The sequence below is a fragment of the Tetranychus urticae genome, chromosome 2 (genome assembly GCF_039701765.1).
Source record: "Tetranychus urticae isolate SD_2017Ah chromosome 2, NJAU_TeUrti_SD_1.0, whole genome shotgun sequence".
Taxonomy (NCBI): domain Eukaryota; kingdom Metazoa; phylum Arthropoda; class Arachnida; order Trombidiformes; family Tetranychidae; genus Tetranychus; species Tetranychus urticae.
The window spans coordinates 20,201,116-20,218,459 of NC_142959.1; the positions used below are offsets into that span (position 1 = coordinate 20,201,116).

A 17,344-nucleotide genomic window follows, 5' to 3' on the forward strand; every position below is an offset into this window, starting at 1 on the left:
TCAATAAAAGATTCATAAATTTTAAAAACATTGAACCCTTTATTCCCTTCTTTTCCTAAAACTTCTTCAGATATGTTTCTGCTAGTTTGGCAGTCTTAGAAATTATGATTAAGCTTATATGATTGCGATTTAAATTGAATTTTCTTTCAAAATGCGACCTTAAACTCATTGATTAGCTAAAAGGTTAATAACTTACCATCAGACCAATCTTCGGGTTTAACTGCATTAGGGTCTGGAATCATTAAAGCTTCGTTTTCTAACCAGCCTTTTGGTTTTCGTGCTTTTGTATCTGGTATTAGTTTAGGTTCACCATTATCCCAGTCATCAGGTTTAACGGCATCATTGATATTTCAAATCGATTGGATGGATTGATAGAGAGTCGAAAAAGGTGCCATTTACCATCGATTTAAACATCAGCTAAGTTGGTTAAAGTTGTTTCTAAAAGACACTCTTAACACAATTGTGCACATTTATGCACAAACTGGCAAAACACTGAAAGAAAAATGGGCAAAAACGGGTAAAAGTTAATTTCTGCCGCATTTTGACTCTGTTGGTTTGTAGGGAAATGAATACTGAATCGATTCGTGCGATTTACAGATTTCTCTGACGAACAGTTCTCGAGTAAAACGGGTTCGAAGTTGAAACTTGCAAAGCTTTTTATACAATTATGTAAGCAGATTTATCCATGAAACTCATTTTCTAGAGCTAACTTTTAATGCTGAACCAGAGAATGCCATTATTTTGAATAATAAAATTTTCTGTCCAAAATAAAACACATAAGTTCGAAATTAACTTAAACCGATCGATCTCTTTGACCATGTTGGTTAGAGAGCTGAAACTTATTATTTGTACATAAAAATTGCGCGGTCACATCATGGTTTGAATACTTTTTGCAATATTCCAACAGTTGGCTAGATTTGAGCAATTGGCCTTAAAACTTTGAGCTTTGATATTTCGTGATCGAAGGTGCCTAAAGTCATTATTCTTTCACCAAACTAATTCTTTTCTAATAGCTGATTCGATCCAATTTAATAACTTTTCATTTGCCCGTTTGGGTCATGATTTTTTGGTTGTAAATGAACAAGAAACAACTTATTTAGCAAACCAAACTCATATTAAGCAATATCTTGGTTAATAAACCAATTTTCTGGTTTAGACATTCAAATGAAATACAAAACTTAGTGCAAAAGTCTCGAACATTTGATTAAGGAGTTGAAACCTGTGCAGATTTGTAGGGACATAAAATCTGAGTCTATTGGTGCTATCAAATAATTCTTCTGCTAAATAATTTTCGAGAAAATTGAGGTCAAATTTGAAACTTCGATCTCCTTTTCTTTAACTATGGAAGCAGATTTTTCCGTGAAACTCATTTTCCAGGGCTAACTTTTAATGCTGAATCAGAAAATTCACTTATTTTGATAAGTAAAATTTTCTATCCAAAATAAAACACATAAGTTCGAAATTAACTTAAACCGATCGATCTCTGTGACCGTTTCACTTAGCGGGCTGAAACTTATTATTCGTGGATAAAATTTGGTTGGCTGCATCATGCATTGAATAATTTTTCCAATTTATCAACTGTTTTCTAGATTTTGGCCATTTACCTAAAAAAAGTTGGAGCTCAATAGTTCGACAATGGCATTACCTACAATCGTCATTCTTCGCCCAATCATTAGATATTGTTATAAACTATAAAATGATGTGACAGAAACCCGAAAAAATTACATCAAATTCATTTAATAATGAATGTTTTTCTAACAGATGATAAGTAAACATTTACTTTTGTTAATCTGGTATCAAATCTGGTAACCTAACTAATACAGTGTTATAACTTAATTTTTAGTTTCTTGAACTATCTAAAATTTAAATACTATCATAGTCCATAACAAAAACTAATGATTGGTCAAAGATTGATGATTTCAGGTGATGCCATTGTCGAACTATTGAGGTAAAAAGTTTTTAGGTAAATGGCCGAAATCTAGAGATCAGTTGGTAAATTGTGAAAAATATTCAATTCCCGATGTGACCCAACATTTTATATGGTTAAATAATAAGTTTCAGCTCTCTAACAAAAATGGTCACAGAGATCAATCGGTTTAAGTTAATTTCGAACTTATGTGTTTTATTTTGGATAGAAAATTTTACTTATCAAAATAAGTGAATTTTCTGATTCAGCATTAAAAGTTAGCCCTGGAAAATGAGTTTCACGGAAAAATCTGCTTCCATAGTTAAAGAAAAGGAGATCGAAGTTTCAAATTTGACCTCAATTTTCTCGAAAATTATTTAGCAGAAGAATTATTTGATAGCACCAATAGACTCAGATTTTATGTCCCTACAAATCTGCACAGGTTTCAACTCCTTAATCAAATGTTCGAGACTTTTGCACTAATTTTTGTATTTCATTTGAATGTCTAAACCAGAAAATTGGTTTATTCACCAATATATGAGTTAATACGAGTTTATTTTGTTAAATAAGTTGTTTCTTGTCCATTTATAGCTTAAAAATCAGGACTCAAATGCGCTAATAGAAAGTTTTTAAATTGCATTGAACTATCAATTAACAAAGAATTAAATAGGTGAAAGAATAATGACTTTAGGTGCCACCAATCTCGAAATATCGAAGTCCAAAGTTTTAGGACCTGTGACCGTTCACAACTGTTAACAGTCAAAAGAGGAAGATTGAACTTACTTTTCTATGGAGATGAACCAAAAGTGAAAAGTAAGAGAGAAAGGGGAGGGATCTTACTATTCTAAAACCTTTCGGTTTTAAGTGAAGAGTAAGAAGGAGAGAGGGCAGCACAAGGGAGTGAAGAGGCAAAGTTGAAAGTTAAGTCAAACTTTATTGATAATGTTAGAGAAAAGTTCGGAGTATATATGTCTCTCATGGGACATAGGAATATCAGGGTACAAATGGTTTAGTTAAATTCAGTATAAAAAATAATCATAATAAACATATAAATACAATGGTTGAAATGTGCGTAGTTAAAAGTATAATATTTCACGTTTACATTTACCGCTAGGGTTACCTGCTTTTGATTGGAAAGATACAATTGTAATGCATTGAGTTATATTGAAAAAGCCCTAGTGGCGAAGGTTGAAAGAGAGAGAGGAACATATGTTTTAAGTTTTTGTGCTTGGTTTGTTTTATTGAAGTTAATCATCATCACATTCGCCCACTGTAATTTGAGTTTGTTGTCTATCAACAAACTGCTTGAGCTGGGATGAATGAGCTTGAATTGGTGTTCCTGAAAGTGATTCCGAGATGATGTAGGTTACGTCCGTGATCTTCTTGATGACATAGTATGGACCTGTATACTTAGCTGTGACTTTAGTTTTGGATGGATGGTTAAATGGTACTTCCTTGAGTACTTTGGATCCAATCTCAAAGTTTGCGACGGGATGTTTAGCGTCATGTCTTTGTTTCCTTCTTTCTTGTTCCGTACGTGTCCTGGTCCGGGCTAATTCTCGTGCTTCCTGGAGATTGTTGGTTTGACCGGAGAAAGTCGGAGTTGGATCAGTTCCAAAGAAGAGATATGCAGGAGCATAACCAGTGATATCGTGTGGAGTGTTGTTGTAATCTGTGACAATCTTTGGTAAGAGCGTTGTCCATTTACGATGAGGATGATCTTGTAAAGCAGCTCTTACTTTGACCATCAAAGTTCCATTGATACGTTCGACAATACCGTTGGTTTGTGGATGATATGGAGTACTAAAGATATGCTTTATGTTGTGGCGTTTGAAAGCTTGTTTCAAGACTGTACTTTGGAAGTTCTTGTGACAGTCAGTTAGAATAGCTTTGATGCGAATACCAGATTGAATAAGTTTGTCTAGGAGGGTTACTACTGATGCTGATGTGTTGGTGGTTGTGGGAAAGGCCCAAACATAACGTGAAAAGTGGTCTATGAAGACTTGAATGTACTTATGTCGAGTACTACCAGCTGCAGGTCCCATGACTATAGTATCGAGGCCGACGAGATCACCAGGTTCGAGATCAACTGAAGGGAGGATCATTTGACCAATACTTGGACGATGGGTTTGCTTGACAAGCTGGCATGAACGGCATGAATCGACATAAGCTTTGATGTCTGAGATCATATGAGGCCACCAATAGAAACGAGTAATAAGTTTTACAGTCTTGTTTTTCCCAGGGTGACTGTAATCGTCGTGAAAATGCTGCAAGACTTTATTACGGAGTGTTGGTGGAATGATTGCTCGAGTGGAACCACGAGTTTTCACGGTGACGATGCCATCCACTTTGAAAGATTGTTGGATATGAGAAAAGTCAGTGGTAGCTTGATGTTGCTTGATTTCATCAGCATCGATGAGGAAAGTAACTGGGGCTCTTGATAAGGCATCAACGTGTTGTTGAGAGACGCCAGCTCGATGAAATAGCTCATAGGATCGAGTAGAGAGCTTGATACTCCAGCGATAGAGTCTTCCTTTGGGTTTCTTGAGTGTGAGGAGCCATTTCAATGCACTATGATCGGTGATGACTTTGAATGGGAGGCTAAGATAAGCTTCGAAGTGATCAACAGCTTCTACAACTGCAAGGCATTCAAGTTCGAATGCGGTATAGTTGCCTTGGTGTTCGTTGAGTGCTTTGGAAAAATAAGCAATGGGATGTTCAAGACCATGTTTGTCAGTTTGAACTAGCGTAGCTCCAATACCAATCTTTGAAGCGTCAGTGTAAAGGGTACATGGTTCATCTTTGTTGTAAATAGCGAGAACTGGTTCATTGATTAACTTGTTTTTGAGGATTTGAAAAGCGGTTTGATGTTCATCTTTCCAGTGGAAAGAAATATTTTTACAGAGGAGTCTGGTTAATGGTTTAGAGATGGTTGAGAACTTGTCTATGAAGCGACGATAATAGTTTGCAAGTCCTAAGAATTGACGAACTTCCTTGACATTACTTGGAACAGGAAAATGTTCAACAGCTTTGACCTTTTGTTTGGATGGACTAACTCCTTCAGAACTGATGATGTATCCAAGATAGTCAACTTCATTTTGCGCGAAGTTGCATTTAGATAGCTTCAGTTTGATGTTGTTATCCTTGCAAAGAGTGAAGATCTTCTCTAAGAGTTGGAGATGTTCAGAGAATGTTTTGCTGTAAATGATGATGTCATCTAAGTAATTTATTGCTCCGTTGTAGAGTAAAGAACCAAGTACTCTTTGTAGAATTCTTTGAAAAGTTGCGGGGGCGTTTTTAAGACCAAATGGCATGACGAGCCATTCATAGTGTCCTTCATGGGTTACGAAAGCAGTTTTCTTGATGCTTTCTGGGTCCATCTCAATATGCCAATATCCCCATTTGACGTCAAGTGTCGAGAAGTACTTACTACCTTGAAGACGATCAATGACATCATTGATCCGTGGCAGCGGCATCTTGTCATCTATGGTGAGGGCATTGAGACGACGGAAATCTATGCAGAGTCGTGTACCACCGTCTTTCTTTGGTACACATGTGACTGGGAAGGCCCAAGGACTTTCACTATCACGAACCAATCCTTTTTCTTTGTATTCTTTAACTTGACGACTTATTTCATCAAGTTCGGCTTGAGGACGACGATAGGCCCTAAGTTGAATTGGAGGATGGTTTATAGTGGTAATCCGATGTTTGGCAACGGTGATGCGGCCAATGTCTGTTTCATTTTGGGCGAAGGCAGATTTATGTTTTTCAATGAGGGCGGCAAGTTGATCTTTCTCATGTGTCTCTCCTAACAGGGTTACTAATTCTTGAGTCTCTGGTGATCGAATGCTGACAGTCTTATCTTCTAGGTTAAGGTGAAGACCGAATTCGATACTGGTGTTGAGACCGATTAAGATTGGATAGCGGAAGTTGGAGATGATGTGATACTTGATCGTCTTGGTTGTTTTGTGGATGGTAGTTGAGGCGAGAGTGTATCCAACACTCTTAGTTGAACCTTCTAATTGGTTGATGGTTATTTGTTGTTTATTGTTGATAGGAAGGTTGAGTCGTTTACATGTCTTTAGACTCATAATGCTGATTGTACTACCGGTGTCAATGAAGGCTTCGACGGAAATACCTTCGATTGTTAGTGGAATATCGATGAATTTCAGTATTGGAGATATGTTTTTAGCGAAACATACGTCTCCGTGGTCATCTGGATGGAGTTCTTCCTCGGCAGTGTGGGTCGATGGTCGAGGTTGACTGGTTTGAGAACGATTAGGGCATTCACGATGCCAATGGTTTTCCTTTTTACCAAGTCTTTCACAGTACCTACAGGCTGGAGGACGGCGTTCAGCAGATTGACGAGGGCGGCTATTGTTATGTGGAGGTGCGGCGACCAATGTTTTAGCAGCGGGTTTCTTTGGTTGTTGCTTTGTTAGGAATTTTTCCTTTTGTTTGTAACGCATTTCGGTTTCAGTGGCTATTTCGAGCCAATCAGAGAGTGTACGAGGGCGTCCAGAGCTCATATGGAGAGTCCAAGCAAAGGGTAAACCAGAAGTTAGTTGCGAGATGACTTGATGTTCAGCCAATTTTGCTTCACGAAGGAGTTTTATCTTACGGCGATAATACTCCGTCACTGTCTCTGTACGCTCAAGACGGATACGTTGAGCTTCGAGAAGTGGGTCCTTGAATTCAGAACCGAAGCGAGTGATCATTAAAGATTTGACAGTGTTCCAATCAACATGCTCTTCAGTTGCGATTTCTTCGGCGTACCAACTTAGAGCTTCTTTGTCTAGGCTGTAGACTAAGTCTCTGATAAGGGTGTATGGATCGTTGGTGTTGACATGTCTTTCGTACAGGACTAACCAAGCTTGGATGCGGATACCAGATGGTTCGCCAGTATAACATTTGAGAACCTTCTTCTGTGGTAAGGTTATGTACTGCGTTGGTTGGTCGATAGTCGTGTCTAGTTGTGATGTAGTGGATAAACGGTTCCTATTTTGGTCTTGGAATCGAACTGCTGGTGTAGGCGGGAGGTATGGATTACGGATTAATGTTGGTAGACGAACATTTGTTGGGTTGACCAAGGGTGGATGGGTTGGTTGATTTGGATTTGTGATTGGGTTTGAGTCGAGGTTGTCTCTTTGGGCATCTGGATCTGAGGATATTTGATCAGAGAGGTTAGTATCATCGTGATCATTTGCCATTTTGTTCTCGGCTTTACCAGGTTAAATTGGACCACTAGATGGAGCAGAAGGACCAGCGGGAGTTTCAACAGCTTGAACTTCAGGAGTTACCAAAGGACGGAGGAAGCTGGGTCGGCAAACTGGTTTTAGGGGGTTCGGTTCCACCAAAGGACAATTAGGCTGGAAGAGTTGGCTGATAGATGGAGACAAGAGATACGTCTGTTCAAAACAGGAGAAGAGATCCTGTCGACTGCGCCAAATGTGACCGTTCACAACTGTTAACAGTCAAAAGAGGAAGATTGAACTTACTTTTCTATGGAGATGAACCAAAAGTGAAAAGTAAGAGAGAAAGGGGAGGGATCTTACTATTCTAAAACCTTTCGGTTTTAAGTGAAGAGTAAGAAGGAGAGAGGGCAGCACAAGGGAGTGAAGAGGCAAAGTTGAAAGTTAAGTCAAACTTTATTGATAATGTTAGAGAAAAGTTCGGAGTATATATGTCTCTCATGGGACATAGGAATATCAGGGTACAAATGGTTTAGTTAAATTCAGTATAAAAAATAATCATAATAAACATATAAATACAATGGTTGAAATGTGCGTAGTTAAAAGTATAATATTTCACGTTTACATTTACCGCTAGGGTTACCTGCTTTTGATTGGAAAGATACAATTGTAATGCATTGAGTTATATTGAAAAAGCCCTAGTGGCGAAGGTTGAAAGAGAGAGAGGAACATATGTTTTAAGTTTTTGTGCTTGGTTTGTTTTATTGAAGTTAATCATCATCACAGACCAATAGCCAAAATCTAGAGAAGCGTTTGCTAATTGAAAAAACTATTCAGTCCACGATGTTACCCTTTAATTTTCACGTGGAAAATAATAATTCAAAGCTCGGTAACTCTTACAATCAAAGCAAGCGATCGGTTTTACTAGTAATCGAACTTATCCGTTTTATTCTGAAAAGAAAATTTTGTGCATTAAAATAAGTGCATTTTCTGGTTGATCATTGAAAGTTAACTCGGGAGAATGAAATTCATGCAAAAATCTTTTTTCATAACTGTACAAAAAGCTTTAAAAGTTTTAACTTCGAACCCGTTTTTCTGGAGAACTATGCTTTAGAGAAATCTTTAAATCGCACGAATCGATTCAGTTTTCATTTCCCTACAAACCAACTGACTCTAAATGCGGCAGAAATCAATTTTTACCCGATTTTGCCCATTTTTCTCTCAACATTATATCAGTTTGTGCATAAATGTTACAATTGTGTTAATTTTGTTGTTTCAGTCACAAACGATGAAAACCTCTGTTTTAATTTAGCTTACTTGTAAACAAAGATTGCAAAATAGTGTCTTCTCATGGTAACCATGGACAAAGAGGATCGAAGCTGAAATCTTGATTGAAACAGAAATAAAAAGACTCGAAAGAATAGACTATTGAGTGAGTTTTATCCATTGAATTGTACCTTTGCTTCTGCGTGAGATCGATTGTTTTTATTTCTACTTTTATGCTCAACCAAAATGGACTTTAGGTGCTTTAATTTTTCAATTTAAATTGTTACAGCCATTTCTATTTGTTCTAATTGCAAGTCCTATTTGCAAGTGTTTCATTGTTATTAATTAATAAACACGCTTCAGATGTTAGCCGCATATTGGCTAGCCTTGCTTAGTGTCCCTTGTTTTAAATGATATCATCATTGCTCGCGAAAACATTATTAACTCTTTTCTATTTCCAATGTACCATTGGTATCAGTCCATCAGATGATCAAAGTGAATTATCAATCAAAGATCGACTGACTGCTTCTGCTAGTGAAAATGTAATCGATGAATATGTACAATATAAAACACCGCAGCTTCATCAAGAAAATGTGTATCTATACGAATCCTTCGATGATGTTCATCGGTTCAAAAAGATTTGGCATAAATCGCAATCCAACAAAGGACCAAATGGAGAGTTTAATTATGATGGTACTTGGGATATCGTGGTTACACACAAAAAAATCAGAGGTAACTAACATGCGATACTTGTACTTACTTACCGAAAATCCTTTGGTTTTCAATCCAAATCCAATACAATTTTTTAAATATTAGTCAGTATTTGGATTGCTTACACTCCACAAGAATTTAATGTTTTAATTTTAATAATTTGACTGCCTGTTAGATCGATTAATAGTCTGTTAGGTCAAATCAATAAAATCAATTGGTCCAAAGAAGTGGATAAAAATGCATTGCAAATGCTCAATTGATCTGTTTTCTGGTTTCAAGTGTGTCTCTGGGTAGTTTTGGTTTTTTGATGATTTGTTGACGTGTTTATAAGTCTAATTTTCCTGGTTTATTATTAAAAAATATCCAATATTTACATGATTTTTGGACACGTATACAGAACTGAAATATGAAAATTTGTCCTGTTATTTCATTGTAGTAGCATTGATTCATGGTTGCATCCAATTAGAGTTTCTCTGTTATTCTTGTACTGATTTTGAGGATTAATTGTTGTTATTTGTTATGCATTGTTAATTTTACTGTGTTTAGGTGATTATGGATTGAGAATGAGAAGTAAATCAAAACATCATGCAATATCGCGTAAACTGGATCAAGAGTTTAATTTTACCGGCTCTCCTTTAATCATTCAATACGATGTACAATTTCGAAATGGTCAAGAATGTGGCGGAGCTTACATTAAACTATTATCTGTTCCATCTGGTAATTTGAGTCGCATAAATGACCAATCCAGATATTCAATCATGTTCGGACCAGATAAGTGTGGCTCTGATCATCGGTTACATTTTATATTCAGTCATATCAACAGTAAAACGGGTGAAATCCGTGAAATTCACTGGAAAGATGCTCATACTTTAACCAACTTAGCTGATGTTTTCATTGATGGCAAATGGCACCTTTTTCGACTTTCAATCAATCCATCTAATCGATTTGAAATATCAATGGATAAACGAATTGTTGCCATCGGCTCCTTATTGACTGACTTCTCACCCTCTGTAAATCCGGACTTGGAAATAGATGATCCAAATGATGCTAAACCAGAAGATTGGGATGAAAGGGAGAAAATCCCAGATCCTGATGCCGTTAAACCTGATGACTGGGATAATGGTGAACCTAAACTAATACCAGATACAAAAGCACGCAAACCAAAAGGCTGGTTAGAAAACGAAGCGTTAATGATTCCAGACCCTAATGCAGTCAAACCCGAAGATTGGTCGGATGGTAAGTTATTAACCTTTTTAGCTAACCAATGAGTTTAAGGTCGTATTTTGAAAGAAAATTCAATTTAAATTGCAATCATAAAAGCTTAATCATAATTTCTAAGACTGCCAAACTGGCAGAAACATATCTGAAGAAGTTTTAGGAAAAGAAGGGAATAAAGGGCTCAATGCTTTTATAATTTATGAATCTTTTATTGAAAATATCAAAAATTAAACTCAATTCTTAAATACAATATTCAATTTAATACAAAACAAGCTCGAATTTTCTTGAATTTTAATCGGATCTTTTGTTTTCCTTTGATCCTTTTGAAGATGAAAAAGGCTCTTGGAGTCCTCCAATGATTAAAAATCCTCGCTGTGCATCAGCTCCAGGCTGTGGTCCATGGAATCCGCCTATGATTGATAACCCAAAATATAAAGGTGAATGGATGCCACCTTTAATTCCTAATCTGGCCTACCAAGGTAAATGGGTGCCTAGGAAAATACCTAATCCCGATTATTTTGAAGATAAACATCCATATAAAAGTATTGCCCCCATTGATGCTGTTACCTTTGAACTATGGACTCTCTCTGATGGAATAGTTTTTGATAACATTCTGATCACCTCGGATATTGCGATTGCTGATTCCATTGCAATGGCAACATATCAAATCAAGAAGGAAATTAACGATCTGGAAACAGACAATTGGTTTAAAAGACTGATTAAACAAACTAACAAGAAACCATGGTTATGGGCTGTGTATATTGTAGCCACTGCAATTCCTGTTATATTTTTCATTGGTTTTTGTTGTGTTACTCCGGGTTCATCATCAGAAAGCTCTGCATCTTCAACAAACTATTCATCAACCACTTTATCATCAATCTTTGAACTGCCTAACCCGTCCACCAGTTCGACATCTGCAACATTGGTTGACAATTTACATCCTCATCATTTGTTAACAGAAACTTGTAAGATTGACCATACAGACCAGTATGCCTTTCGTTACCACGATGCCTGTATCAATGATTCTGGTTGTTCATCTGAGAATCTAGAATCTACTGGACTAAGATCTCGGTTTACTTCTAACTCTAGACATGAAAATACAAATAACACTGGATATTGTTCATCTTATAATGTTCAACATTCCCATTCCAGTGCTTCTCAACATCCCATCAATGTATTAGCTTCATCGTTGAATTTCAATTCTTGTTTGGAAGAAATGATTCCTGATGAAGCAGACGAAGATCAAGATGATTCAAGAGAGGCAGAAATGCGTCAATTTGAAGAAAATGAATTTAATTTAAGGGATGGTGAATTAAATTATGACGAAGACATTGATCAGCTTGAGTCTGATAATCTTAGTAACTTGAAGGAAGATGAGAAAGTAGATGTTGATGAAACCTGTACCAATGATGGCCCTGTTGGGTCGGTTAATTTATACGAATCATCCATTGATAACTTAATTGATGTCACTAACGAGGTGGACCAAGAGGAGAATGAGCCAGAAGATATGGAAGAGAACCGCAAATTGATCGGTGAAGCTCAAGTAAATGATGTGATGTTCACCAATCTCGATAATGACAATACTTATGACAATAACGATAGTGCACCAGTTGAAAATGAACTTACAGATTCAGCTCAAGACTCAGTAGCAAATATTATCATAGATGACTTTACTAATGATAATATTGATGTAAATATAGATGACGAGGGAGAGACAAATGTGAATGAATCAATTGATAACTTTCAATCTCATAATGCAATAGAAAACACTTCCGTCAGAAGGAGAAGGAAAGGTAAAGGCCGTCGAAAAGACGCACCAGTTTCTCGTAAAAATGGCGATGAAGGAATAAGCGAACCAAAAGGATCAACTAGACAAGGAAACAATAAAAGTAAAAACAGGCGAACAAAAGCTCGAAGAGAGTAACCAGCATTTTTGGAAACAGTCAAAGTATTCGAGCTGCTTGATACAAGTGGCATATGATGACTGTTTAATGATTATTTACCAACTCGAGTTCATTTTATTTACCGTCTCAAAGAAATTAATATCAATGTATCGTCAATTAATACCTAATAAACAATTGACTGAATACCAGTCTTTTTAAAAAAAAGGTTAATATATAATCTGGAATTTTTGAGGATTTCATTATTTCAGTCGATTAATTAACTCTTGAGGCAATTTGTGGAAAAGTTAATTTAATAATATTCAGTGATCAACATGGGCGAGAAAAGTTAATACATTAGATAATTTATTTGCTTTCTGTATAAATGTTGAGGAATAAGAATTATCATTATTCCTTTGGTAATACTTGAATTCCCCTTTTTTATTATGAGTATGGCGTTTGTTAAATATAGCAATTTAACATGTTAATAGACACTTAATTTCATTTAAAAATACTTTCTCTGAGCAATTGAAATTCATCCATTTATGTGTAAAAAATGAGAGATGTAACTTGAATCGATGACTCATAAATTGATTAATTTACAGATTATGATGAGGATGTTTTCCAAGCTTGATTCCTTTTAATCACTTTTGTTTTAGCAGATCTAAAATTTAAACAATTAATAAAAGTATATAATAGATGTAAGAAACTTGCCCCAAGTTCAGTCGATAACTTGCTTTTTTCATATTAACAGGATCATTCTGTTGTATATTAATTGTTTTGAGATAATTGTTTTGAAAGCTAAGGTGTAAATAATAGATTTTGCTTTTCAAAAAAAACATGAATATGCTGCTTGTGTTTCCAATGAGATGGATTGATGAATAAAATAGATATGGAAAAAATATGATCACAGTCAATTTTGAAGATGCAAAATCAAGTTGTTTGATACCTTCAAATCTGTCTGAAGTTGAAAATATCACTCGATGGTAAAAGATTTAAAACATGTTGATTAATCGAGTTAATTGTTCATCAATCGTTAGGTCTTTTAAGTTTTTCATAATCATTTGAAGCTTTGTGGGAAAAATCTCTAACGACTTCATTGAAAATATCCTCACTGGCTGGACTATACTCGTCATTTCTCATCTCTTCGTTTAATTTGGCCAATCTTAATCTAGATATAAAAAGACAAGAAATATAAAATTATGAGTAATCTTGGCACAAAGGAGAGAAAAATGGAAAATTGATGTTCATGAAGTACTTGAGAGAATTAATGAGTCACTCAATTATTAAATTTATCAGAAAACATTTAAGCTTCTGATAAAATTACAAAGCAATGACCCAAAAATAAACTTGTCCATATAAAGCATTGATACGACAAATTTAATCTTTAAGATGGGCGTTAATAAAATTATAATCGGATTGAATAACTTGATTGTAATGGTTTTTTTCATTTAAATAATTTCAACTTACAAAGTAACAATATCAGCATTGGCATTATTAACAGCTATGGACAAAGCATCTCGACCTTCTCTATCAATTAAAGTTTGATCAGCTCCTCTTTTTAATAAAAGACACACAATGCTGTGAAATATAAAATAAACAGACAAAGTATATGATAAGTAAATTGAAATAAATATGTTGATGTTAATATAAATATGGAATATGAATGTTTACACTCATAGATTAACACTAACCCAGTATCACTTTTTTCTGTTGCTAGATGAAGAGGAGATCTTCCCAGATTATCTTGAATGTTACATTTGGCTCCATTGAGTAAAAGATATTCACAACAGGGCACCGAGCCACTGAGAACAGATTGGTGTAAAGGTGTCATACCTTCATCATTATTATTAGACCAATTAACTGAACCACCTTTACAAATGGCTTTACACATTAATTGAGCATTTGCCTCACGAGCTGCTGAGTAAAGCATTAAATTAAAGTAATTTTTGTACTTGAGTGATAGATTGGATGCAATTGTGACAGAATCATTATCAATTCCTGCAGCATTGGTCAATTGTTCTTCTGTATCTTTAATCGTGCAATAAAGTTCACTTAATTCGTTGCTTTCTTGATTGGTATCTTTTTCATTGAGATTTTCTTGAGATTCAAGAGATTTGAGAATAAAATCTTTCTTCACATATTTGGCTTTTATCCAAAGCTCTCTTTCACTAGCATTTGATGATGAGTTAGGTCGAACAGCAATAGTTTCGTCAATTTTTTCCTCGTAGAAAGAGTTAACTACTGTGTTACCCAGAGACAACATCAATTTGATCTGTTCAGCATCCCATGCATCTAAAATTAGAGATTTAACCTTGGATATATGAACACCCAGAGATCGATGTACACCAGAACATTCAATGCACAAAGTTATTCCTAAATTAACGCTTGCCCATTTGGGGTCTGATGATTGACAATCGGCACAAATCTCATTACCAGGAAGACCGGTGATAATCAGATGAACGCGAGGTGGTTTTGGTGGTCCTGAATTATTTTGAGATGAATTCCCTGTGGATCTTAAAGAGTGTGAGCTCAAACTTGTATCACTTGAGTCAATAGAATCACTAGTTTCCAAATTATCATTTGAGTTGGGTCCATTATAAGCAGCATCTATACCAGCTTGAAGGGAAGCAACCCAAAGTCGACATGCTTCTTCTGAATCGGCTTGCAGTATGTGATATCTGTTGAGAAGGGTTATGAAGAGTTAGAAAATTATAAACTCTGAAGAAAATAAAAAGTGAAAGCTAGATTTACCTGGTCGGTGAAACAATTTCAAAGCAAAATCGACGATCACAGTCGAATACTGGTTTGACATTACAAAGTCTTAGATCTTCTTCCATTGTTGAGTAATCTTTTTCGCTTTTTTTCTTATACTTTAGTTTATTATCCTCTATGATGAACCAGCGACGATTCCATGTTTTGAACGCATTTGTCGTTCTTTTGAATAAATAACCTTGTGGCCTTGTTGAGTCTCCGTTAGAAAGGTTTGAAACATTATCCATTTTGTTGACGACGGAATGGTTGTGTTCTAATTCCCGTTGAAGTGTATGCGTTTCTTCTTTCATTTTTTCGATCTAAGAGAAAAAATATAAAGGGTAATTCACCCCGATGGAAATGAGATTGTAGCAAAACAAAAAAAGACTTGATTTAAGCTCAGAATTGATTAGATTTTAAAGAAGAGGGCAAGAAAAAATTAATTATAACGTAAAGAATTAAGTCATTCGTGACAGTGATTTTTTTCACTCGCCTTTAAAAAGCATGAGCTAATTCATTCAATAGTAATTTTTTCTCTTCCCTTTCTATCCCAAGATTATATTATCAGAATAGATAGTTACCGAAGTCACAACAGTTTTCACGTCAAAATCTTTCAAAAGGTCGGCGCCTTGATGAAAATATGTCCCATATGCTTGAACCATGAGAATTAACTAAAGTAAGAGGAAAAACAAAAAACAGTTAGTCAACAAGCATACATAAGAACATAAAAAGTAAAATCTAACAACATTGTAAGTTAATCTGATACAAAAAGTAAAATCTTAAATGTCAGCTGTTTTACTTACCGAGTCAAGAACTTCGTAACGTTTTTGAGATTGGAGACAACTTATTTGTCTAATGTAATCAAGTGTAGTATGTTGAAAACAGCCTCGTGTTGCAGTCAGAAGATTACGCACATCTTCACATTCAGCTGGTTTACTTTTGGGTATTTGTGAGTTTTTGATTAAAGCTTCATCATATGATTCTGAAATTTTATCAAAATGGCGCTTGGTCTTTTTAACCTCGAGTATTTTTTTATCAACAAAATCGGATAATTTTTTGGAGACAGCACGATCCATTTGTTCGACTAGCATGCTTTGGTAGTGAAGTAATTTTTTCATGGTGTCATTTATCTCAGAAAGTGTATTGAAAACTGGTGCATCATCTTTGAAATAGACGGTTAAATCAAACAACCCATTGATGAATACCCTAAAAGTAGAAAGAGAATTAGAAAGAAAAAACAGCAAGAGTACAAAAATGAAATTAGTTATGAAGGATGAAACAAAAAGTAACCGGATGAAAATAAAAGGGAAGCTAAAAACAAGCTAGAGGAAATTAACATATAGACAATCATTGCTGTCACTGTGAACGCGCTCTTAGTCATAACGTAAGCGATAAGTGATAAACGCTGGTGCAAAACTCAGCTTGTCATTAATCTAAAGGTGATAACAAGTGTACACAGGATGTTAATAATGGAAATTTCATTTTAGATAATTATCCACCAAGTTTCGCTCAACGTTGGTCACTCATATGACTGAGAAACAAAGAAACAAATTAAATACCCTTCGGATCGTTTGAAAACCTCAGCCGCATCTATCATATCATGGCATGATTTGATGACCTAACCATGGAAAGAGAGGTAAAAAGAGACAAAGATAATGTTTACAATCAGTCACAAATATGGTTTAATAATAAAGATTGAATTATGGATAAGGAACATGAATGTAAAAAAGTGATGAATTAGCATTGGAAAGAGAGAAAAGTCACACCGACCTTAACAAGCTTTTCCTCCAATTTGCGAATGTCATCTTCGTTTTTGTTTAAGATTGACCTGTTGACGGTAAAAAAATAAGATTTAGTAGAAAGGTTATTAAGTTGAGGTGAAATTAAAATAATTAAATCAGCAAAATTATTACCTGAAATGGGGAGAATCTTTGAGGCATTCTTCCAAACTAACAATAGCTTTCATGATTGCTTTAGAGGTTGTAAAATTTTGTTGTATTCTAGCTGGTCTCAATAGAAAATCCAAAAGTCAAGTTCAACAAAGAGGAGCACAATTTAATTGATTGAAAATACATCAATAAACTAACAAATAAATATCCAAAGAAACAAAAAAATGAATAAGAGTAGAAGAAAATTTTCTGTTCACCAGAATGTTTATCCCAAGCAGCAACAACACACAAAGTCACAAAACAGTGAGTGAAAAAGAAGGAGAAAAAGAGAGAGAGAGAGAGAGCAATAGATAGTGAGAGAATGAAAGAAAGAGGGAAAGAGAAATGAATCTACTCAGATGTTTGATACATCAAAAAAACAGTTAATCACCAAATAATCAGGAAACGATAATTTTAACGATAGAAATATGCATCAGGAGAAAGAACAGAAACTGTCACTATTTAAACAATTCAATTATTGCCTGAAAC

At 35.3% G+C, this 17,344-nt stretch overlaps 2 protein-coding genes across 2 annotated transcripts; one reads left to right on the forward strand and one right to left on the reverse strand.

Annotated features, from left to right (window-relative positions):
• Positions 1 to 8,593: 8,593 nt before the first annotated feature.
• Positions 8,594 to 12,407, forward strand: LOC107371015 (calnexin-like). Its single transcript, XM_015938966.3, has 3 exons — positions 8,594 to 9,096; positions 9,622 to 10,311; positions 10,623 to 12,407. Exons 1-3 carry the CDS (start codon positions 8,775 to 8,777, stop codon positions 12,215 to 12,217), a joined length of 2,607 nt encoding a protein of 868 aa, XP_015794452.2. The 5' UTR covers positions 8,594 to 8,774; the 3' UTR covers positions 12,218 to 12,407.
• A 62-nt stretch (positions 12,408 to 12,469) lies between these two features.
• On the reverse strand, positions 12,470 to 17,104 carry LOC107370779 (arf-GAP with coiled-coil, ANK repeat and PH domain-containing protein 2). Its single transcript, XM_025162870.2, has 9 exons — positions 16,841 to 17,104; positions 16,698 to 16,755; positions 16,487 to 16,545; positions 15,731 to 16,133; positions 15,509 to 15,598; positions 14,928 to 15,247; positions 13,868 to 14,854; positions 13,644 to 13,754; positions 12,470 to 13,344 (listed from the first exon to the last, which is right to left on the reverse strand). Exons 1-9 carry the CDS (start codon positions 16,891 to 16,893, stop codon positions 13,203 to 13,205), a joined length of 2,223 nt encoding a protein of 740 aa, XP_025018638.2. The 5' UTR covers positions 16,894 to 17,104; the 3' UTR covers positions 12,470 to 13,202.
• Positions 17,105 to 17,344: the final 240 nt, after the last annotated feature.